The 25,919-nt window shown below is 33.5% G+C and overlaps 1 protein-coding gene across 2 annotated transcripts in view; it reads right to left on the bottom strand.

Annotated features, from left to right (window-relative positions):
* Nucleotides 1-25,919, bottom strand: part of ARHGAP15 (Rho GTPase activating protein 15) — a 466,518-nt gene that overhangs the window by 214,297 nt on the left and 226,302 nt on the right. For both annotated transcript variants that reach the window (XM_034424600.3, XM_087881819.1), the window contains one exon: nucleotides 2,020-2,118. In XM_034424600.3, coding sequence (XP_034280491.2) covers nucleotides 2,020-2,118 — 99 coding nt within the window. The remainder of the gene's footprint in view (nucleotides 1-2,019; nucleotides 2,119-25,919) is intronic.

The following is a 25,919-nucleotide window of genomic DNA, read 5'->3' as shown; positions in this document are numbered from 1 at the left end:
TATTGCATACTTTTGTTTGAAAACACAGATCAATTCAAAAACTTTAGGTTTAAGTGCATGGTTTAAATGGAACACAATTCAGTAATGTTACGTATTTGAAAAATCCATTTCCATGAACATAGAGATTGCATGCTTCATCAACTTACCTGATTCCATCCTTTGAACTCATTGGAAAGGACCTTAACTTCAACTGAATTTTTAGTTATGCTTTTAACTAGAAATTATTTTCATATTTTATTTATGTTAACTGATACCTGAATTTATTCTAGGTCTTACAGTTACAACTTCATTTATATTTATGTGCATATAAATCTATGAAACCTAGTATACTTCTAACACTAGGCTTAGGACAAGGCTATAAATGAATTTAATGAATTGATTAAATGTGTTTTAAGATTATTACATTGCAATTGGTTCTGTCTCTGTTAGGTGGTAGGAAGTGGGGGTAAGGGAGAACAAGAAATGAAATGTTTATTGTGATCGAAGTTCTTCCTTTTGGACACTGTAGTGTAAAGATGAAAAGGAAGTGCATACATTATGATGTCACAAATCACATTTCATTATTTTGACATAATCTTGGTTAGCATTGGATGTCTATGTGTTCACATATACTGTAAATTAATTGAAAGTAAGAAGATTCGTATTTACAGATAAACTCTGTTATTTCATCACAACAATCCTGTGAAGAAATTTAAAATAAGAATATAAGATGAAAATTTTTATTTTTAATTTTGGATCTATGTATTTCTGAAGCCACAATAGTATCTTTGACACATTTATGTTGTTCTAATCAGTATTAGAGGAACAGAAAGATACCATTATGTGCAATAAGCATCTCATTTGCTTCTTTTATTGTTATAGGAAAGTTTCATATATTCATTAAAGAAAAGCAAATATATTATATCCCCTTTTTAGAGATCATTTTAGTGGATGTATTAGCAGCATAAGCTGATAGACTATCAGACACTTAGTTCACAAAGCCTCATTCTCAGGTAAAGATATATAGAATTGCAAATTTAGTATGTTGTGTCAGTGGAATATTCAAGCAACTGAACTTGTTAAATGTCAGATTGTTCTGCCAGCTTCTGATAGACATCATTTAAAGTCTTGAAAAATTATCATCTTACAGCATGCTATAGCACTTTCATATTATAGAGCTTTACCATTTATATCCCATTCAATTGTTTATTAGTTTTTTAAAAGAAGTGCCTATATTATGAGGACCCAGTTTGTGGGGGCAATAAGCTGACTTTGTATAAATATACAAAAGTATGAAGGCTATTGCTTAACGCACTGTAAGCCGCCCTGAGTCTCCGGAGAAGGGCGGCATATAAATCAAATTAAAAAAAAAAAAATACACTGAAATGTCATCAAGCCAGTCTGGACAAGATCTAATTAAACATGCAAGAAGGATGTCTCTGCTCACAAGCCAAAATGATACACATCCTCCCAAAAAGTTTTAGCATAATTAAGGAGGGGTGAAATATTAAATGTATAATAGGGATGGTGAAAACCACCTAAGAAAAAATCTAATTTGAAATTGGGTGGGGGAAGCAATTATCAAAAAAAAAAAAACAGACCTGTTAGAGAAAGAGAGAAGGGAGGGAGGGAGGGAGGCAGGGAGGCAGGGACAGCAGTCAGATGTTTACTGATATTATTCAATCAAATTAACAGGAAAATAATAGACAAAGAATTCAACCATACTAATAGTCCTCTCAAAGCCTGTATAATATAAATGACATAAAAAGAGAAAGTTAAATGGCATTTGTTAATAAATGTTTACCTTATAACATATTTAATCATCATAATTTCAAAAAAGATACATCCTTCTTTTTCAAAAAACTATTCAAATTATAATTTAGTTCAGAAGCACTTTTAAATAGCAGATGCATGTAGGTATTTTTCTTGATTCAAAGGGAATGGGGGAGATGCATTTTTAACTTGACTTGCTGCAAAATCATATGAACCCCTTAAATTACTGCACGATTAATAAAAGCAAAATCTAAAACAAATGCATACCAATCTGTCAATTGTGTTTTTGATAGCACGGAACCAGTCCAATATGATGAAGTCAATATCTGATTGAAGAAGGACCTCATTTCCTGAAACTGTTGTGACCTTACAATGAGAAAATGACATATCAGCAAACCGTTTGCTACATCATTTTATTTCAGTGTAATTCATCTCAGAAACTCTTCTGTAAATAAAAATTAAAGTCAGCAAAAAAGCTTGTTCTGTTATTTCAAACTATTAAGTATTTCACAACAAAAGCTACTGTGACATTTCTTTACTTAAAATTCAGCAAATGTATGCATAAATAAAAAAAAATATCAATATAAGGCAAATTCAATTTTTTTAAAGTGTTTGCTCCAGGACAGCTTGCATGATTGGCAGATTATGTCAGTCCATACTGATCTGGGCAGCTGGTCTGCTTGATACTATTTGCTCAAATAACATTTTAGAACAAGCTGCCTTTGAGATTGGTGTGGCACTGATTTTCATCTAAAACAACATTTCTAGGAAAAATGGAATATTCTATCTTAGGCTTGTCCTAGAAATTTAAAATGATGCTTAAAATGAACATGGATGATGGTCTGAATTTCTTATACTGAATATTTATATCTGTTTCCCTAATTGCTTCATTGTAGTGAAGTTTCATATGACGAATAATGAAGTACATATTATTAAAAGCCCATACAATATTTAGTACTAACATGTAAGTAGGAATATGTCTTATACCAAGCACAAGTCATATTCCTACTCATGTTTAAAATACTGGTAGTATCCCATCAACTTTTCCCATTGCCAAAAGTATTTTAATTAGTAGAACATGGAGGATTTTGACTGGCCTTCTTTTTATGATCTCTCAAGAGATCATCTATAACAGAGTTTGCAGGCCAGAGTGACACATTAGACAGAAAAGTTCTGCTGCACAAAATATTTGTGCAAAATTGGATTATGCTCTTAACTTGAAATGATCTCAAGTCCAACTCTTACGTAAAGAAAAAGCAGAAAATAGTGGACAGACTTAAATAGTAATAAAAGCAAATATTCGAATACTTGTCATCACAGAAGAACATTCAAATACTGTACTAGTAGAACATCAAAATGACAAGAATGCAATGGCAGTGAATATTGTATATAGCAAATTTTGGAGGCAAACTCATTGAGGGAAACAGTGACTTTAAAGAAACAAAAAAGATTTGGATAAAACTGACAGAATTAATCTGACCAAGTTTATTCACACATTATTATGAGATAGTGGGTCTTTTTTATTTATATATAGAAAGAGGTGTCCAGGTTAATCTTTTGTATCAGATACAATAAAGAATCTCATTGTTCCTTAAAGACTATGAAAACTTGGGACTGATGTCAGAATATGGTTGCCTCAGCATGTGGATGACTATACAAGATGTGTAAAACCCTCAGACAAATATTTTGCTCATATTTATTTCTGCTTGACAAATTGGCAGGAGCATCTTTATTTTTTTATAAGAAATATATTCTATTTATTTCATGTATAACAACACACAACTAAAAAATATATATTAGGAATATAGATTTGTCAAACATACATTGAGTTCTGTTAGCAACATATAATTAGAATAAATATTAACAATATCAATTCTATTTTCTACCTAGTTGAGTTGAATATCATCAGTGTTATTTGAATGACAACTTGTTTATTCAAATACATAGGAAAAGCTAACAAAATATAAATTCAACGAAACTGTCTTATGGTGTAAATACATATGTTCCCTCATTTGATCTTTCAGTTGGTGCATTTTCCCCCTCAAGTGGAATTGTAAGTAAAAGATGTATTAATATCACATTGAAAAATCATGTATCAATCTTAATATACTTCCACATCAAATAAAAATGAACTATTTAGTGGCATAACTTTTGATTCCTCCCTAATATCTTCCTTTCATAACTTAGGCTCTTAACATGCTCCTGTGGACTTGTGGCTTTTCAAGTAATTTTCAACAATTAACATAGATATACAGTACACATACCTAATATTCCTAGGCAGAAAATATTGCCCTATTCTACTCAATTATGCCAACTTCCAAAATTACATAAATTTTAAAAGCAGTTGTTGATAAGACAGGGGTTCACATACATTGTGTATTTTAAACTAGAGGAAAGTGGATGTTAGTCACACAATTTTATAATGCCACTATATTTAATGAACTTGAGAAATGCACATATAATAAGCATTTAATTCTTGTTTGGGACTGTGATTCTGTAAGATAAAAGATGTTTTTAAGGGGATAGGACCATTTCCATGAGTTTTCTGGGCTCACCAATAATGCAAAGGTAACTAGCTGGTGGATCATATCTCTCACACTTCAAGTTTACACATTACCATTTTGGGAGATTTTCAAATATTTCATTTAATACTGTTAGTATAATGGAGAGAGGGAGAGACAGAGAGACAGACAGAAACAGAAACAGAAAGAGAGAGATACATGAATTAGATTAAATGCAATGGTCAATCCAGTCTAGTTCGTATCTTCCAGTGCAAATATCACTTAAATTATTACTATAAATTTTGGAGTTTTGAAAGTAAAAACAAAACATAATTAGTGAGTTTATTTTGAAGGCTTAAGAGAGATGTAACTTAGTTCACTCTTCCATTGACTAAATTCAAGCTTTATTAAAATACAAGTATTTCAGTATTGCATAAAAATATGTATCCTTATGATATGTAAAAAAGCCACTTCAGTGCTAACAAGCAAAGCAACATTCATTTTGAAAGTGTTTGTTTTAATGTGTTGTTTGTAATCATTGTATATAATTGGCGATGTATGACTATAACAGCAAAAGTAGATCACAGAACAGGGAAAAGTTACCGGTAATTCATTTAAAATACTGTCTGTATCTCAAACAAGTCCTTTTCTCATAATCTTCAGGAGTTACTAGACGGTTTCAAGAAGACTGCTACTGCTCTCTACAGTTTAAATGCATCCACTTCTTAATTACTCTCAGCAACTGACTTTCTTTTTCTCCATCTCTGACAAGCACTACCAAAAATTTGACTTTGATTCAGTTAAAATGCAGTTTTTATAGGCTCTTCTATATATTTCCTATTTAGATGCACTGATGAAAAAAGTAGCTGAAATAATAGTTTAAATCATATTTACACTACTAACAATATCATTTTAAGACCTTTGGAAAGAGTTCAGGGGGAAATTATGTCAGATTTTGCCTGAACAATCTACAGTCACAGCCCTAAATAATGTTATTGTTATTTTTTTTTTAAAAAAAAAAACACCTCTTCATATTAAGGCAAGTTTGAACGTCTTTCTTATCAAGCACCAATAAGAAACTTAGGAACTAGAGATATACGAATGGAAATTTGCAAATGTGTCCAGGAAAAGCAGATTTATTTTTTTTTTGCACTCTTTTTGATTTAATAGCTTTAAAAATACTTCCATGTTCTTGCATTCTATCATTTCCAAGCATTCATTCTAATATAAAGGCATAATGAATTAAGAGATTTCAGCAGCAGACTTCATATAAGGGATAAAGGACAATACACAGCCTTTTCATTACAGTTTCGGCATCCATTCAAACGGGGGATTTTGAGTGAAGATTCCTTTACCCTCCGTTACTGATTCGCTATGCCAATTTGAGGTCCAAATAAATGAAATGTACCAGATCCTAATGTACCAGATATTCCTTTTCCCCCCCATTTTCTGAAAAGCTCTTGAAATCTTGGCAAGAAGAGCACGGATATCTTTCTTATTTGTGAATCAGTTACATGAAGTTGCATCATCTATTCACAAACTGATATGAAATAGTTGATACATATTGGCAAACTTGATTCATAACACTGCCTCAGTTTGGATTAGTGGTTTTCTCAGTGGTACCTCTTTATTATATTCTGTCTCTTTTTATTTTAAATATGCCCCCCCCCAAAAAAGAGAGAAAAGATAGAGGCACAGAAGAAAAGCATGCACTCTTGCATGTAACATTTTGAAACTAATCAGTGATATTTTTCAGTGGACTTTCTTGATTGCTCCAACATTTCTTTTGCTTCCTCAATGAAGATTAAAAATATGTTTTACCTTTATCCCCTCAGTTTACCTCTGTCATTTTTGTAGGCAGCTGGACACACTTCTAAACAGACCATTGGTCTGCAGTTCTCATCTCATTTAATATTTTAAAAAATATCCAGAAGATTCTTATGTCTGAGGCAAGCATTTTGATCAATAGCACTCTGGCTTTCCTTGCAATTTTTTTTTAAATAAAGAAAATAACTAATCCCAATAAAATTAAGTGAAGCATGGAGTTGGGGAGAAGAAACAAATTGTGGTTTCTATGGTTGCAATGTTAGGTGCCCAGGTACTAGTTCTGTTTTTCCTTCCTTTCTTCTCTGTTTCATCTCAGGAAAAGAGAGTTAAAAAAAAAGTTCATCACATGATAGATTTTAATTCATTTTTTGAACATAGAAACATATCTACTTACAGTATCATCGTATTGTTTTTTCCATACTAAACACGTCTGTGGAAAAATTCACAAGTAGGATATAAAAACAATAGGTGTATCCAATATTACATATTAGGAGCACATCCTTTTAGAAATTATTTGGTGGAGAAATATGAGACAGTATAACTATTTTTCTGTCCCAGAATCTATGATAAGAATCTCATTGGAAAAAATGGTGTTATATTTTCTCTCCACGTGCTGCAGAGAATCATTCTTCCTAATATTTATTGGGTGAATTTCTTCCTTGTCAAACTGAGAACTTAATGAAGTTTAACTCAAGGAAAGGTTTTATTTATTTATTTGCATATTATATTGTCACATATTCTACTATTGCTGCTGTGACTGGGTTGCAAAAATTCAGATGATTATTAGATAATGGCAAAAATTATTTTAATTGTATTATTGTCATCTAGTAATAATTAGAATTTGTGATTCCAAGTTGGTAGTTTAATTATTCTTGATTTAAAATTAGTTTTCAGATGTGCTTTTCAAATATGCTTTTAAAAATCAGGTTTTTTTTAAAAAAAAGTATTTCTCTGGATGCTGAATTGGCAGATACGTACCAATTGTAATAATTGGTAATAATAATACATACCTTAACTAGTCAAGGCAACCACAACTTGCTTTTCACAATATAGCTCTCACATTTTCTTCTTAAAGTGGATTAAAAAAGAAAGTCTGCTTTTCCCCAAATTATAGCTGAAAAATGAATTCATGCAAAAATAATTCCAACAAAATTTGAAGAATAAAAATGGGTTCTGATTAAAATAGTTTCAATATGCATAGTCAATTAAGTTGGTTTCAAGATTTCTTATTCCTTAATTAATTCGGTTTGAATTACATTTCAATGAAATTAAAACGCAGACAGGGATTTGGCATTTTTTGAAAACATGTCAAAAGTGTATGTATTGTTGGGAGCAGTATGCATTCTGTTCAACCTCAATAAATCCATGTTTTAATCATGTTTATATTAAATAAATATACAGAGGGAGGGGAGAAAGATATACAATACACACACACATATAGTATACACACAATAATGAAGTTAGTTCTCATTTTCTGGATACATAATTAAAGTGAATCAGGTAAATCCTTTTCAACTCCAATGTCTCTACCCAATTTCATTATCTGATCTAGTTTATCCAATGAATTATGCTAAATTAAAGGTGTTTATGACAACCATACCAATTACATTTTTAAGGAGAATGTCTCTTACAACAACCTTGCTTTGGTAACTTCCAATAATTCCTTCTGACAAGTCGAACCTAGTTGACATCTTTAAAAAAAACATAGCTAAAATATCAGCGTGAGGAAAAACATCCTTAACTTGAGTTTTCAAAGCAGAGGGGAAAAAATGCTGATAGTTAAAACATTTTGTGAGAATGTATCTGCCTTGTATCCCCCAAAGTTACTAGATGTTAAGTAAATATATGCTCATTGTCAAAGGAAAAAAATGTTGCTTTGGCAACTTTCTTATTAAAATGCGTGTGTAACCCCCATCTGTCAAGAAAGTTTTGAAAAGTTTGTTTACTTTGGATAGCAGCCCTATCCTGAGTTACCCCAGCAAACAATGATAACAGTCTTCAGAAGTTGTGTGAAGAACAAGCCACTAGGGATCCATTTTTGTTTTAATTGGCACACACAAACAGTTTTCTGGTCTGTCAAGAAGATCAAGCTAATATGCATGGAGGGTGTTATATTCTCAGCTTTTGGGAGTACTAAGGCTCCCTTTATTTAAGTAATTTAAATGATAGACTGCAAAAACTTTGCAAGTCAGAAAAACTGGTTTTATATTTTCAAGGGGAATAATTGTTTTAAAGAACAGACAACGTTGTATATATATAAAGATGTTGGACCTTACGTTGTAATTAACCTGCTTCTTACAACTCTTTTGTTGTTGTTTCTTCATTTTTTTTTAAAAAAAAAAGCATCCCAAAGCCCGCTGAATAAAAAAACTAAAACCACAAATATTGCCAGCAATTTTGAAACTTTTTCTTCTTTTTTTTTAAAAGGACATTTATATAAGCAGAAATATATTGAATACATTTTCTACCACTGCCATGTATTCAGTGGAACCATCATTCAAAACAAACCTGTCTTTGAAAACAATAGTTTTAGAGAAGCAAGCATATTACTTTAGGAAAAAAGGGTATTACAGGTTGATCTCACAGGAATTTGATACACAATGACTCTAGGTCAAACTCAAAAAAATGTTTCCTCAATAGAAAGTATACATGTTCAGTATACATGTTCATATAACAAGATCATAATACAATTAGGTAGTAGAATTTGGCTTCATATGAAAATCAGCTTGTTTTAAATACTCCCTGTGTATATCCAAAATATTCTGACTTTCTTATGTGGAAAATAAAAGAGACGTTGTTACATTGTGTAAGATGAAATCCTAAATAGACATGCATAGACATTACCTGGACAGTCATCCCAGAATAGGAAATGTATTTTCTGTTAACTACACTGTGATAGACTCAAGCAGAATAAAAATCTATCTATTATAAATATAGTAAGTGGTTTATGACCTGAAATTAAGGCTCACTCCAAAGTATAAAGGGCTGTGAAAATTTTCTTTCCAACTTAACCCATTTACAAATGAAAAGTCCTCAATATAACAGTAAGTTTCCTATTTTTTCTGGTTAAAACTGTTGTTGATCAAAATGTTTCATACATTTTTGCATTAAATCAACATTATTAAAAATCATGGTGAGGTCAAAAGTATGTATTATTTCCAATTGTCTCTAAATACTGTATTTGTTATGTATTGAATATATATAGTTGTGTTAAGCCCTGCTAAAGTGAAACTAACCTTTAGATGACCCTAACTGTTAACTCCAACTGTTTTGGAGGGAAATGTGATACATTCATATTTGGGTGGGCTTTTTCAAGAATTATGATTGGTTAAGGCCCTGTGGGCCTAGAGTATAAATAACAGGCATTTGCTTGCTGTTCCTCAGTTCCAGTTTTGAGTCAATAAATGTTGTTGTAGCTGTGCTGGTCTGGTTCTTGCCTACTGAAGCCCACTACACAATAGTGGTGACGAAGGCAAGCAGACCAGCATAGCTACAACAACATTTATTGACTCAAAACTGGAACTGAGGAATAGCAGGCAAATGCCTGTTATTTATGCTTAACCAATCATAGTACTTGAAAAAGCCCTCCCAAATATGAATGTTCTAAGTTTCCCTCCAAAACAGTTGGAGTTAACAGTTAGGGTCATCTAAAGGTTAGTTTCACTTTAGCAGGGCTTAACACACACACACACACACACACACACACACATATATTCAATACATAACAGTACTAGCATAAGAAAAAATCAATCTTGAATAGTTACATTTAGCTAAGCAGGAAAATCACAGAATCGTTAGACTGAGATCTGATTTTGAAACCTGTTGAAATGCTTAACACATTTATAGAGATTTGAAGTACGTATTTTGTCTCCAAGAAGAAAAAATATGATTGAACTAAGGCTCATTATTTTATGGGTTATTTCATCATCATCGTCATCATTGTTATCGTTAACATTATTATTTTTTATGGATTCCTCATTAAAATAACCTGAACTGAAGAAGCTTCTTGGATGAGAAGTGAAATGTTTTCGAAAGTTGCCTTTTGAAAAGCACCTTATAGTTTATGGATAGTTTTTATTTTATGCTATTTTGTTGTTATTAACTGCCCGGAGTCATCTGAATAGTCAACGGACCATTTCTGCTAAACAAACAAGCAAAGAAACAAACAAACAAACTAAGCCCATGCAGATGATAGAAAAAACAAACTCCATATATGCAGAGGGAAGGGCCAAAAAAGAGGAGAACAGAGAAAATTTGAAAGGCTATCCTCAAGAAATGTGATCAACATGGGGGATTTTATTTTATTTTGATAATTCTGAACATCAGTTTTACAGTTTGCCTAATGAATCAGATTTTATCACATTGACAACAAATATTGTATTTACACACTGCCTTCTCCCTTTCTTTCTCATTCTCCCCTCTTGTTTTATTTAAAATAAAACCCCATGATTTGTTCAATATAGTTTTCTACTACATTTTACCCAAGGCCTCATGATACAATCAATTTACTAATCAACATATAAGCCTGGATATGAAATCTGCATGGTGGGGGGGATGATCACAGAAGCAGTTAGATTCTACTGTTAGGTTAGGTTCAGGTGGAATAAAGACGTTGAAACCAGTTTAAAAAGTCACCCCATTTCTAAACACCAGAGCAGAGATGTTTACTAGTGAGCAGATGACATTTCTGTCAATGTCAGATGAAGTAGACAACCCTCTGACTGGGAACTAAGAGAGAGTACTTTCACAATTCTGTGAAATGAATCAGTCCTATGTTGTTCAGCTACTATTTCTTGAAATAATTTGTAAATCCAAATAATACAACTACATATAAAACTAATTTATCTAATTAGCTAATACTCCACCAACCAAGAAGGGAAACTTGTAGTTTTTCTTTTCAGCCAACATCATAAAATTTTATTGGATGTTTAAATATTGATTTGGTGTGAGTCACACAGATAAAAACAAATGATAAATCAAATGTGTGCATGCAATTGTATGTAAAGTAGAAGAGCAGGCGGAGCTAGGGGGATGGAGTTAAGCACGTCATCAGTTTGGAGTCATTGCATTGCATAAGCACTCCAAGACCAACTGCTCATGAATTCCATTGACCCTTATCTGGGGCCAAATAGTATTGAACTTTAGTTGACCAGATTCTGTGTACTGGCTTGAATAAATCTTCTATGCTGCATCCTGTGAATGGTCCTAATTCTTGACACTGAATATGTGTATATTATTTTCTCAAAATCAGATGTTTATGAAGAGTCATATGGCTAAAATAAGGATAGCAGCTTGAATACCCTTCAGCTAAACTTGCTAAATGTTAATCCAGGTAAGAATGAAAAACAGGACATCTGCTTAGCCTGACTTGTATTTCTAATACAGCTAACAAATAAATAGGGTTGCCAAAAGTTGACATTAAAATGTTAGGATTGGGAACTGAAGCTTGAGAGAAATAATCTAGGAAAGGCAATGAAATGAAATCTAGAATAGGTTTTCAAGGTGGTACCAAAAGAAAAAGCCTATAAAACTTGTATCCAGCAAACAATACTGTCCTATAAAAAAAATAACTGGCATTAACAATGGCTTTTTGGCAAAAGGAAATAGAAACAGTACAACTGTTGGCAAATGGCTAGCAACCATATGAAGCAAAAATGTCTTTTTATTGTGGGGTCTCACAAACATTTTAGAATCTGCTACACTATTTTCAGTTGAAAAGCAATTCAGGCCAACACAAAGATGATGAAATGAAAATGAGCAAGCATTTGAAATCACTACATTATTTCATCTGCAACAATATCACACATAAACCATGATGGAGGAAGGCAATAAGAATGATTTGATGTAGGGGTTATCTGCATTGATAGAACTTGACCGAAAATGTAATATATTCAAACAGGGAAACTTCAATACAAGGATGGGAAATGGTTGGTTTGAAAGCAGGTCCAAATTCTTATGATTTTACCATATGTTTGTAAACACATATTGAAGACATTGTGTAGGATCTCTGAACTCCAGAGCTGGTTTGAACTGACTGAAAATATATTTATTTCCATTATGCTTGTTCCTTGATAAAAGCAGGCCTAGAACACACTGTGGATTAACAATGCACATCTATTTCTGGCTCAGAAACCACTATTTTTCTTTTTTTTAAAAATTGCTAAGGAAGGATATGTGTAAAAGTTGTTGCAAGTTTCTGCTGTGCACAAAATCATTCATATGTGAAAAAGGCGCACAAAATGCTTATTTTTCAACTTTTTGCAAATAACTTTCGAACAGACATGGAACTGGGATGAATTTCCTAGGACAGAAAATGTTTGTAAAACTGGCAGATTTTTTCCCATGTTTATTAAGAGTGGCAGTAAAGAGAATTGTTTGCATCCATGTGCATCTGGAAAAGAGTAACTGGGTGGGAGCAAATGAAGAAATGCACATTGTGAAGTCATGACACAAGACCACCCTTTGGGGCTGTGCATAATAATGCTGCATAATTAAATAACAGTTTGTTCTCTGACACCACAATGCACCTTTCATAATTTTGACAAAAACTCCAGATTCTGATGAACGTTTTTGATTACCCCATGGATTGTCCTAGACTACCTCAAGATTAAAAATATAAACATAAACCCAGATATTACATTCTTTGCTTTCTCTTCTATAGAAGTGAACAGGTTAGATTGGTTTGGTTTGATGTTCTTGACTGAGCAGAAAAGGAAGAAAAGATTGTGATCTATGTGACACAACCCCCTCCACTTTTGCAGATGTGAAGGGTACTGTTTTTCACACAAATGACACATTTCAGAAACCAATTAAGCACATTTCAGGTATCCTATTTTGGAAGGTATTTTAAATCATAGCTTTGTTACCACTTTGGTTTCATTTGCATGACCAAGTTATCATCTGGTTGACCAGGAAATTGGGACTGTACATCCTGTTCCATCTGTGACAGTACAATTTCGGACTCTGAACTGTGGGGTTATGGCTACATTTAGAACCCTAATCTAATTCCAGCTTGTTTCATTATTGTACACATGCTAATTAGGCAAAAAAAAAGATATCTAATCTTGTAATATATCTTTAGATATATTACAAATATGCATTTTAATATAGTTTGCCTCAATTTTATCCCAAGAACAGAGATATAAAAGCATTTTTAGTTAAGAAGTGCAGTGCAAAGTTCACAGAAGTGAATATATCCATTATTTCAAAAGTTGTGCTCTGATCAGATCAGTTTCTATTGAACATTTCAAAAGTCAAATTGTTCAAGCACATTTACTTCAAACCTGCAATTGTTAGATTGTTCTGTTACTTAGATATTGTAAACTTTGGCTTTACATTTGCACCTACATATGTTCCTTGCCTCTAAAATAATTGTATTTGAGTATTTTAAAAATAAGAAATAAAATATTCCTGTTGACATAGGCTATTTGCTTTGAGGGGGGATATTTTCTGCTTATCAATCCTGCTTTTGACTAGAGAAGTGTAAATGATTTTCCACTGCAAACATAACCTGGTGAAATTAACATTTACATGAGATTCACAATAAAACAGCATGACTTTGACACAAGCCCACACTGAAATTATATAGCATATTTTTTCACTCTGTCTGGAAATAGAGCTAACACAGGACTGAAACAGTGTAAATGTCAAACATAACATGAAAGAAAATTTGTAACTAATCAGAATCATATGTCCTTGACATGTTTGTCAACCATGATTTCCTAAATAAGGTGCTTATGAAACCAAAAGATAAGCAGCTTCAAGCTCAGAAACCTTAAAATGTCTGCCAGAGTTTGTAAATTTCTCAAAGAACTGGTAATTATGTGTTAGTACAAATCTGGCCTATTGTTAAGAGAGGAGGATGAGATGGTACCAAAGTACCATGGAAATATAATTTGAATGAGGGGCCTATGTTAGCTTGCATAAATTTTATTTGCTGGTGCAATTTGAACTTTGAGAGGGGAATATATGTTACATATAACTGCATTAAGAGGGCTATGCATCCAAAAGTAGATTATTCCCGAAAAGCATGTTGAATGCCATCTAATGTTTAGGACACCTGAGTGAAGGGACTAAAATACTAGATGGGAAAAAAAGGAAGGAATTTCTTTTTTAAAAAGCAGTTTATTAAGAGCCCTACTAACCAGCCTTACTCATGAACATTTCATATAATGTGTCTGTGTGTGTAGGATATGTATGTGTATGCATATATGTGTGTATTTGTATTCCAGTTATATCAATTGAATTGATTGAAAAATCCAGTGGAATTTAATACTACTTCAGACAAGATGGAAATATGCATGCCAGCTGAAACGGTGGTTAGAGCGGTGAAGCTGAACCATGGAATAAATGGTTTATTCCATTCATAAACATTTCTAAGACCTAGGTCTAAACCCTACAACTGCAGGGATTGTCCTTTTTTTCCACTTGCCAGATAATTGACAGATTCTTCCATTAGTCACAGGAAATGAAGCAATTATACTGTTATTAGTATTATTAGCCTTCCTTTTAGCCACAAGTTTTCCTCTGAATTACAGGAAATCCTCAATTTATGACCATTCATTTAACCACTGTTCAGAGTTATGATGTTGCTGAAAAAGTGACTGATAATTGGTCCTTGGGCTTATAACTGTTGCAGCGCCTCTATGGTCACGTGATGTTGTGGCCCGTCAGCAGCCTGTATAGTTAGTAGCTGATTCCAACAGCGAGGAGGCTGGTGTGGTGCTGCGCCAGCAGCCTGTGCAGCTGGCGCTTGAGTCAGACAATGAGGAGGCTGGAGAAGATGTGGTGCCAGAGGTGGGGATTCAGCCAGGGCCTTCAGAACCTCCAGAAGCTCCCATAAGTGAAGAGGAAGAAGAGGAGGAACCTCTTCTCGATCCACGAGCGCGCAGAGCTGTTAAAAGGCAGGAGTGGCTCCTCAGGAGGAGGTCTCCTCGAGAGTAAGGCTTGGGGCTAATTGGCCACTCCCCTAGCCTATTTAAGGAAGGACGACGACTGATGCAATTTGCAGGAAACAACTTCATTCATATTCCTTCGCGTCTTGATTCCAGAAACGTTTGATTCGGCTCTTGTTTATCTGTTGTCAGTTTTCCTGCAAATTGCTTCTGGGCATTCTGCCAACCACAGTAAGATTATGGTTATCTGAAACTGTGCCTCAGAATTGAGTTATTATTCTTTGGATTCTTGTCGACTGTTAATGAAGTCAAATTAACAGCCCTTGTTCAGAAAAGACTGATTTAAACTGTACTTGTGTTCGAACAACTACTAAGAAAGCTCATTAGTAGTCCTTAATTAGTAAACTAAGGTTTGTACGGGCTTTGTGTGTGCTGCGTTCTTTGAGGTCCGTAGCTGGGGCAGAACACATGATCACAATTTGGCCATTTGGGACCCAGCAAGTATTTATGACAGTTGCAGTGTCCTGCATTGCATGATCACCATTAATAACTCCCCAGGGGGCTTCTGACAAGCAAAGTCGATGGGGAAGGCCAAATTCACTAAATAACCCCATAAGTCATTTATGGCAAAATGGTTGGGAAGTTGAGCATCATTCACTAAATGACCGCATCGCTTATCAACAAAAGTTCCTGACTCTATGGTGATTATAGGTCAAAAACTAGTTAAAATTAGTAGGATGTATTTATATAGTCACACATGCTGAAAGAGTGAGAGAGAGAAAGATGATGAGACAGACAGACAGACAGACAGACAGACAGATAGAAGAATGGTGCAGTGGCCTAGAGGTGGAGCTCTCGCCTCACAATCAGGAGGCTGTGAGTTCGATCCTAGGTAGCGGCAGATATTTCTCTGTCTGGGCACATCTGCTGTGAACTTTGCATTGGCGACAGGAAGGGCATCTGGCCAGTAAACACTCAGTTCCATTCAGTTGCCCCAGCTCCACCCTGTAAGGGATTACGGGGTCATTAAAAGACAAAATAGATAGATAGACAGACAGACAGACACACACACAGAGAGACAGACATTCTATATGGTTTATTTGATTTCTGATTAGGCTTCATCAAGACTTCAATTTGTCCTCATCCATCCTAAAGCTGGCTGCCAAAACAGTTCAAGTCTTTCATAGTCCCTACTATTACTAGAAAGAAAACAGAGATATTCAGCTGGAATAGATGGAAATGAGATGTAGAATGGAAGAACATACTAAAATAAGACAGGCCAAATATTCAGATAATATTCCCAATCACTTTCACATGGTAGTAATAACCATAGGTAACCATAGGTAACAGGATGAAAGTTTGAGGTCTTCCATGAGTTCATGAGTAGAAAATTCCTCAAAAACCTGTTCTAGAACTTCTATAACCATGACCATGGTTTGAAAATTTCTCCTACATATACCTCGTGGAAGCGTTATTGCAATTCTTCTTGCTCAGTTATCTTAGTATTGCTATTATGAGAATTTATAGATGAAATTATGAAATGTGCCCTACAAAGGGAAGTCTTTTAAAAAATTGGGTTATTTTAATGAACCGTAATTTCTAATTCACTTATAACAAGGCATAATAATATGGACAATGTTTTGCTACTTTTAAAATACTCAATGGCGTTCTGAGTTATTTCTTAAGCAGGATAGTGGCTTTATTATTTTAAACTGTATTCTGTTTTGGAACTGGGTCCAAAATATCCATTCTTAGCTGTAGTGTCATATTTTCAATATTATTTAATCAACCAGAGAGTTGAGTTAAATATAGCTATAGAAATTTATAAATTGCAGATCTTTTGTAAGGGGGGGAGGATAATTATTATTGTTGAAATATATTTATCAATATTCAGCCAGGGGGACATTTTATGTGTTTGTTTAATATTTTGTTCTATACACTTTGTTTTTCTTTGTCTCTGTCTTTGTTTTTGTATTCTTTTTTTTCCATTTTTTTCTTTATTTGTACTTTAACTTTGGAAATAAATAAAAAAAATATAACAAATCTTTTCCCTGTCCCAAACAAAAGGCAGAGTTCTCTTCATTTCCCCAGATCTTTGAATAAGTAGACAGAGCAATTAATAGCACTAGTAGACAGAACTATTGTTTAGCAGACACTCCAGGATATGTATGTTCAATATTTTAAATATCTAACTTCAAACTATGGTAATACTTAGTCAACTAGAATCAACTAATCCCCCCCTCTCCCGGGATCCAGGAACAATATTGATTTTATTTATTTTTTAAACACAAAAAGGATAGGATTTTTATATTCTATGGAGGAGTATTTCAGAATAATTAGCCTCATAGTCTTCTAAAAGGGGAGGTTTTCTGAGGTCAGAATTATTTCTTTCCTCTGGAGAGCCTGCAAATAAATAATAAATAAGTAAATAAATAAATCCTATGGTCTCTGGTTTTTAGGAACCACAAAACTATAGCCTTAATTATGTCTATATAATATAGTTTCTTTTTAGGCTTTATTATTTACTTATTACATTTAGACTCTCTGTTTCCTGCTTAATATGTATATTTGTAAGACGATAGAAACCTTATTTTAAACACAAGGATAAATTATTAAATACTTTAAATGATCATAACTTGTGGTTTAGATCAGGAATGAAATGCTACCGGTTCGGACTGATTTGGCCGAACCAGTAGCGATGGCAGCATGAGGCTCTGCCCACTCGCCCGGTTGTTGTTACTTCCTGGTTTTAACCAGAAAGTAATCTGTTTTTTACCCTCTGCGCATGTGCAGAAGGGTCTGCCTGAGTGTAGGGAGTGCGTGAGCACGGCACATGCACTTCTGAACTGGTAGGGAAGGTAAGTAGATTTCACCCCTGGTTTAGATGTTAAAATATTGAATTTGGATCAGAGAAATCCAGATTCAAGGCCATCCTATGAAAACTCACTATGTGATTTTGAGCTGGTCTGTAAGCTCAACTAAATTATTTATTGAATAAAATAAAATTTAAAAAAACCCTGTCTTACCAAGTTCTATTTCATTTTAAATATCTTATTTTATTTTTAAAAAATAATAAACAAAGCAAAACTATCTTCCAGGGTAATTACCATGGGGAAAAATGGATGAGGAAATGCTAAATACAGTCTCTGGAGCTCTTGAAAGAAAGACAGAATTTATATTCAATAAATGTAATATACATTAATTTTGAAATTCTAAAAAAAATATTTAAAATATAAATGCATTGAAAAATATTGTTCTGAAAACTTATTTCCAAGGCTTTACTATGATGGATTGTCCTCCAGTTTGTGCAGAAATAAACTACTATTCCTTTTGAATAATCTATTTCCATTTAGTACATCTAATTAAACCAACATCCGTTTTTTTTTCTACATATGCAAAATCAAGTTTTGTACATTATTTATTGATTTCTAATTTCTTCTCATTTATATTTCAATGCCATTTGTTTATTTCTGGTGGTATAATAGCTTTGTGAAGCAGAGTTAAAAATATTCCTTTTCATTACCACAATACCTTCCATTAGTGGAATATGAGAGAGGAACTTTCCCATGCCATTTCATACTTCATACAGATTTTAGAAATACAGTAGGAGATTTGGGGGTGGATTTCTTTTCTTTTTTTTAATTTTTAATTTATTTCTTTACAACAAAATATTTATTCACACACAGATCGCGACAGGAGCTTTACACAGTATATTAACTTCAGTCAAGATATACAAATAAAAAATAAAATCTACACTAACCTTATCCTTTTTTTGTTCTATTATTCAATCAGATATACCATTGGTCCCAACACTGAAAATATACGGAATCCTTTTGATCTGTCAGAGTTTTTGTTAACCTGTCAGCTTCCGCATATTCAATAATTTTTCCCAAAATCAAATCTTCAGCCGGTAGGTCTTTCCCCTTCCAATGTTGAGCAAAACATATTCTTGCTGTGGTTGTGATATATGTAATCAGACACCATATATTCGTGCCTATCTTATCTGGCCTAATATTTAATAGATAATATTCTGGTTTCAATTGTAATTTATATCCCGTGATTTCTAATATCCACCTCTGTATAAATCTCCAAAATTCAATTATCTTAGGGCAGGTCCACCATATGTGATAGTAAGTACCTATCTCCCCACACTTCCAGCAGTTTGGGGAGAGTCCTGGGAACATTTTGGCTAATTGAGCAGGAGGGAGATGCCATCTATACACCATCTTATACAAGTTTTCTTTGTAAGTGGTTGCCATCAGGAGTTTCAATTGTTTCATCCATATTTCTTCCCATTTTATCAGTTCAATTGAGTAACCAATATTTCTCCCCCGGGCAATCATTGAATCTTTAACAATCTCATCCCCTATCCAATAGGTTATTAAGAATTTATAGATCTTAGATAATATTCTTTCCTCCTTTCCTAGTATAATACTATTTCTTGCTGCCTCATATCTATACCACTTTGTTCCTTGTCTTTCTTATATTTAGAGCTGATCTGGGCATAAGACCACCAATCCAATTTTATTCCTTGAAGCTCTAACTCAGTTCTTGTTTTTAAGCAGCCTTGGGCGTCCAACAATTCCTGGTAGGATAGGTGTTTTTCTTTATTGTAAAGCGAACTATATGTTATAGCTTCTAACGGGACCAATCAAGAAGGGATCAAGGAGTAGAGTTTACCCTTAATTTTCCTCCATGTATCAATTAGGATATTACTTACATAATGTCCTGAGAAACTCATATGTTTTTTAACCTTATCTTGCCAAAGAAAATAGTGCCAACCCTGTTGAAGCCCCGAACCTTCCAGAATCAACAACCGTCTTCTTCTCAGCAGGATCCATTCCCTTACCCAAACTAAATTTGCAGCCTGATAATAATATTCCCATTTTGGTAAGCCAAATTCCCCTCTTTCTTTCACCTCTTGAAGCATTTTAAGTTTAATTCTGGGCTTTTTATTTTGCCAGATAAATTTAAGGACACATTGATTTAATTTTTTTAAAAAATTGTTGTCTAGTCTAGCTGGTGCTGTATAAAATAGATATGTCCATTTTGGGAGGATATAGGATTTTATAATCGCGATCCTACCTAATAGAGACATCTGAAGGTTCTTCCATTTCTCTAAGTCCTGTTCTGTTTGTTGAAGTAATTTCAAGTAATTATCTTCTTTAATTGTTGTGCATTTGGCTGATAATATAATACCTAGATATCATAATTTATTGACAATTTGGGGGTGGATTTCAAGAGAAAGACAGAATGATACATACAACACAGTAAACAAATTGCCAAATGTATTTAATTGGCTTTAATTTTTTCTTTGAATGGAGTAAAACAATTTTACCAAAAAAAATAAATAAATGGAGAATTCCTGTATAACAATATACTTTTTAAAACATTATTCCTATATAAATTATTTCTTGAAATACACTTGGTTGTAAATTAATTGTAAATAATTATTAATTCCATTAACGACATACCCAGCATTTTATCAATATTTTAAGCTTGGTAGCTAGATGCTTAGAATTACCGATATAATTAACTTCCTTCGGTAAGCTTTTTCACTTGGAAAAAAATGTCTTTATTTTCATTTTTAAGAGAGGCCTTGCCTATTGCAAAAATACTAAAGAATGGAATACATACATGTATTTGTGGTCTTGATTAGTTAGTCTCAAGTATCCGTGGTGAACAGCAGTTGTTTCACTGATAACTAGTGTCCCAAATATAGTGTTGAATTCCCACCTACCCCATTCCGTGATTGACAGCCATTCACTTGGGAAAATATTTGATATCCTGCCTCTGGAAAATCCCTCATTTGAAGAAGAGGAGGAATTGCAGGATCAAGCCCAAAAATAACGTTCCAACTTGCACATTTTGGAAAACAAGGCAAATAGTTTTGTCAAAAATGCAACATCATAGAAAAATCTCTCTTGAATTTGAAAGTTCAGGTCATGAGCTATAGTGCTTCGTATATTTTTTACAACCTGTACAACATGTAATTATTTACATGTAAGTAAATAATACAAATGTATCCTTTTTTGTTTTAATGTGCTGCTTGGAGATCCAAATATACTGCAGTTACATCAGATATGTGCTGTCAAGGATGTACAATATAGCCCTTGACTCATGTGAAGAGCTTACCAATAAGTTGGGTATTTGAAGAGTGTCACGGATGTTTACCTTGAAGCAGAAGACATAAATGCATAAGTGTATTATTGATAAATGTCTCTCATAGACACACACTCATATACATAATTGTCAATTATTCCATGACACTTGTAAAGTACCAACCTTTTGGTTCTGGGCCGAATAAACTTTGTGTGTGTATGTTTGTGCATGCCTATTTTTTTAATATTATAATAATACTACATGGCAGGCAAAAATATAATGAAAATGATAATTTGCCAAAAAGATTTAAAAAACACTGAGGTGTTACCTATCAAAAGTTCTCCTTCTGTCTGTGATACAGCACAGATTGCAATCGTGACAGTAAATCTGGTGCTATTGTTAATGCCATGGCACTTTGGTTTTTGGCTTGCTTCAGCCCAATCTGTGACATGCTTGTGAATATCTTTCTTCTGTTCTGTCTGTATGGCATATGGATTTCTGGGATATAACGTCAGACCTATCCCCATAACAAGTGTTCAGAGCACCTTATCATTTTTAAAAGCCAATTACTCAAAAAGACAAATGTGAAATGTTTCACATTTAATGATGAGAAAATCTGCAAAACAAATGCAATTTTGCTACATCTTGGGGGGAAAAAGTTTAGTTTAACTGTAAATATTGCAATGGAGTCTTTAGCAATACACATGATGGGTAGGGACCAGCTCATATTATGCATATTTGTACATGACTGTCACTTAAATTTGCAGCATTTTTCATAGTGGTTTGTTTGAAATAAATAGAAAGAAAATAAGGCACAAATGACTGAAATAGAAGCCTGCAAAAATGTCATTGCTCACGTCGAGCATTGGACACTTAAAAAAAAAATATTTTGAAAGTCTCACCCAAAAATATGAAAACTGCATATGTCTACAGAGGTAGAGGTCAGTAATGAAACAATTAACAGCAAAAATACGAAACCATTTCCTAGAAATATTTGTCAATATATAAACAATGTTTGGTACCACACATAAGTTCTCTATGAAGCCTGGATAAGTAGCCGTATGTCCTATTCCCAAACTGAAATTGTGTCAGTCGAAATACCTAAAGACATAGTTTTAAAACAGGATTGTGCAGAGAGTGGATGGGCTAAAACTATGACTCTTTTTTGATACAGTAAGAAATAAAATGCATATAGAAATATTAAATCTAAAAGTCTAATCGCTAATGGGCACATATATAGTATTTGTTATGTATGCTCATATTATATACATGTCCAAGGTATTAATGGAAGTTTTTCAATTCAGATTCATTCATACCGATATATGAAGCAAATATGCACTTGTATGTACATGTTACATGTATGATGAAAGATCATTCTCATGATGTAAAAACACACAATGCAACCTCCATTTGTTAACTCCAGTTCTATGTAGTTTTATAATAAATCTGGTTTAAAGCAGACTTGTTACAATACATAAGAGAATGGGAAAAGGACCAAGGAAGTATACATATCCATTATAGAGTATGCATTTTTAATATGTCAATAATCCTATGTATTAGAGAGAACTCCCCTTTAACTCAATGGATTTATTTTCAAGGATATATATATATGGGGGGGGGGAATCAAATAGAACACAACATTATTTGAGTCATGACTTTGAGATGGGCAGCTATATAAATTTGAATATTAAACGAATAATGCATAAATAAATTTTGATATGTCCATACAGATTCTAAATGCAGCTCTGAAAAAAATGCTAAAGGAACTCTGATATGTATATAACTTAGTGGCTTGAAATGTCATCTATTTCACTTATTACAGCACTTGTTCTTTTGAACTGCATTAGCCAATCAACACATACTTGCAAAAAACCCCAAAAAACAAAACCATGCATAATGCTTACAGCATAAGCTTCTCAGCTATCAAGCCATCCAGTTAACAGCTGAGTGCACTTTTGTGGTATTTTTGTAATCCAGCTCAGCTGCAAAACCTCAATACACAAATTAAAATTTAGTAAGATAAAAAAAAAAGGTGTGGCACAAGCAGAGGATAATGTGTTTATTTTAACTGCTGTGTTATTCTGTCTTTTTAGGAAGGTCAACTGCATCTATGACGGCCTTGAAGAAGGCTGAATGTGCTCAACTAATACCTGATTTGGGAAATGAATTGTTTTACTTCTAATCCTCATCCAAGCTGTAATAATACATTCCAATATTTTCTGATGATTTTCAAACATGCTCCTAAAGCCACAATGAAATTTATCAACAAAAAAACAAACAATTCCCCCAACCCCAGAACTACTTCACAGCCACAATCAAAATGCATAATAATGATTATTTTTCAGGTGCCATTCAGTCATAAAGTCAATGGCTAAAGAATAAAATCTACAAAAGCATGCAGGAATTATCCCTGCTATATCAGAGCAAGGAGGATGGATTGACTGTGAAAAAAAATACCTCAGGATATATTTTTTTTAATAGTTCAAACTGGCAATATTTAGGTAAACTGATTCAATTTTATTTATTTGCTGAGACTGCTTTATTTCATTTCACTTCTTACATTCTATACTAATTTTCCAACCTTCTGCCCATCCCTGACCATTAAAAAAAAAAAAAAATTGAAACGAAATATAGCATTTCTGAATTCACCTGGATTTCTTTTAATATTTTCTCAAATAATTTGCAGGTTAGTGAGCCTGTAATAAAAAAAATGTCTGTCACTGGAGAAGGATTTCAAGGTTTCAGAGAGAATATACAAGAAATGCATATGGTTCCTGATTTGAATCTGACACGAAATATACAGTGGAGGTTAGAAAAGTGTCGGTGTTATTTTATTCAGTGCTATATGTACAAAATAAAACCGGTACAGGGGGACATGGAGACAAACACGAGACAAGTGTTCAGACCAAGATTTATCTCTTTTGATTTAATTCCTTCAGTTTTTACTTTTCTGGGCAGTCGTCAAAGAATTTGTCAGCCAAAGTTCTCCTTACACAATAAAACACTACAAAATGAAAAGTCTAAAGGAGGATGGGGTTCATTTCCTCCTCTCCCCCCTTCCCATCCAATTTACATTATGCTTCATCTGAAAAGGTTTAATCACAGCTTGTGCACATCTTCTTCTTCTTCAAAAAAAAAAAAAAGCTACACGGGTGTGCGGGCAGGAAGGAAGGAGTAATAACCAGGCAGGAAATCATTACAACAGATGCTGACTTTGGCGATCCCATTTACACATTAACAATCTGATCCGGGGGCGGGGGGAATCTAGGCAGTACCTGTGTTAACTGGAGTGTCAGTTGGTCATTAGGCAATAGGGAAGAAAGGGAAGCAGAACATGATTTTGATAATGGCTTCAATCTCTCTCCTCCCCCCTCCCCCCCGGCCTCCATTGCACCTGCTATTCTACTATTTCTTTCAGCTACATTTCAAAACAGTACAGTTGGGCTCTCCTTGCCAACCTGGGAATGGCATAAGCCTGATAACAGAACAAAATGTGAGGAGGTCCTTCTGTCTTTAACGCCTGTTCTCCAGTGAATCAGCCTCCAATTAATCTGTTTCTTCAGTAGGAGTTTAATAATAATAATAAAAAGTCAAGTACACACATGTTCAGTCCTGTTTAGCAATAAAGCTGTGTTAACGTTATCTGCCTAGCCAGGTCAAAAAAATTGTATGTCATTAAATGCCAAAAAATCACTTTAAAATTATTAGGGGCTTTTTTAAAAAAGTCTTTTGTGGGGTATATAATTGAATATGAAAGGCAGGATGGCTTAAATGCAAAATAGAATAACGAGGAGAATTATGTCACTTTTTATTACATATTTTTTAAAAGTTTGTTTCATAGCCAAATGACACATTAAAAAAAAAAACTTCAAGTTATTAGACATGCTAGTTTGCATTTTTATGAACAGCAAATTCAACAACCCAGATTTTATATCTCTGTCATAGAATAAAAACTGAGAAGGCTGCACACATCTCAAATATCCTCACTATCATTTAGATGCCTCCCACAATAACCAAAGTGCTCCTAGCAGGAATACGTTTTATTTCAAATTGCGCTGAAGAATAGTTTTGAAATTAATTCTGCATTTTTGTACATAAGAAGGTTTTTAAAACTGGAGCTCATTAGTATTAAATCAGATTTCATGATGTCTTTTGCAAAGGTGAAAGCTGTCAGTCTGTTGTGTGATATTGTTTTCAGCATAACAATGGGTTAAAATTAATGCAAGGTAACATTTTTTAGGAAAAATGACTGAAAATGGTATTATACTGTAGTGAAAAGTTGAAAAACAAGAATTTATTACAATTATAATCATGCCACTAATACACTCCAAAACCTGCAGGCACAGCTTCAGTGCATGAAAACAGCTGAACAATGGTTGGACATAAAAGTAGAGATATATCTCATTGATTAGCCATAGAGTTCAGTGGATAGACTTGGGCCAATAATTCTCCAAACTGAGATATACTTCACTGATCAACCATAGAGTTCAATGAATAATCTCAGGCCAATAATTATCTGAGTATAGCCTACTTGTCTGAGGTATTATGAATATAAAATTGGTTAAAAGGAATTCCACAAATTTGTGGAACATACTGATAGTTAATATAGCCATGATTGTTTTAACACAGTTTTATGCACTTGCTAAAATACTGAAAGATAAACTAATCACACTGACTGATTTTACTCAATATGCTAAATGAAAATTTAGTTATTATTTGTTTGGATGTAAAATGTAGTTTGATGTAGTCTGGATTTGTGGAAACAAAGCTTGAAGCATTTTAGTACACTTAGTAAAATGGAATTAGGTTGGGACAAATAACTAAAAAATGCCGTGTTGTAAAT

Source organism: Pantherophis guttatus, chromosome 1, assembly GCF_059756535.1.
Source record: "Pantherophis guttatus breed Tessera chromosome 1, ASM5975653v1, whole genome shotgun sequence".
NCBI classification, from domain to species: Eukaryota; Metazoa; Chordata; class Lepidosauria; order Squamata; family Colubridae; genus Pantherophis; species Pantherophis guttatus.
Note: the sequence above shows the minus strand (reverse complement) of the source record. Positions and strands in the feature narration are given on the sequence as shown.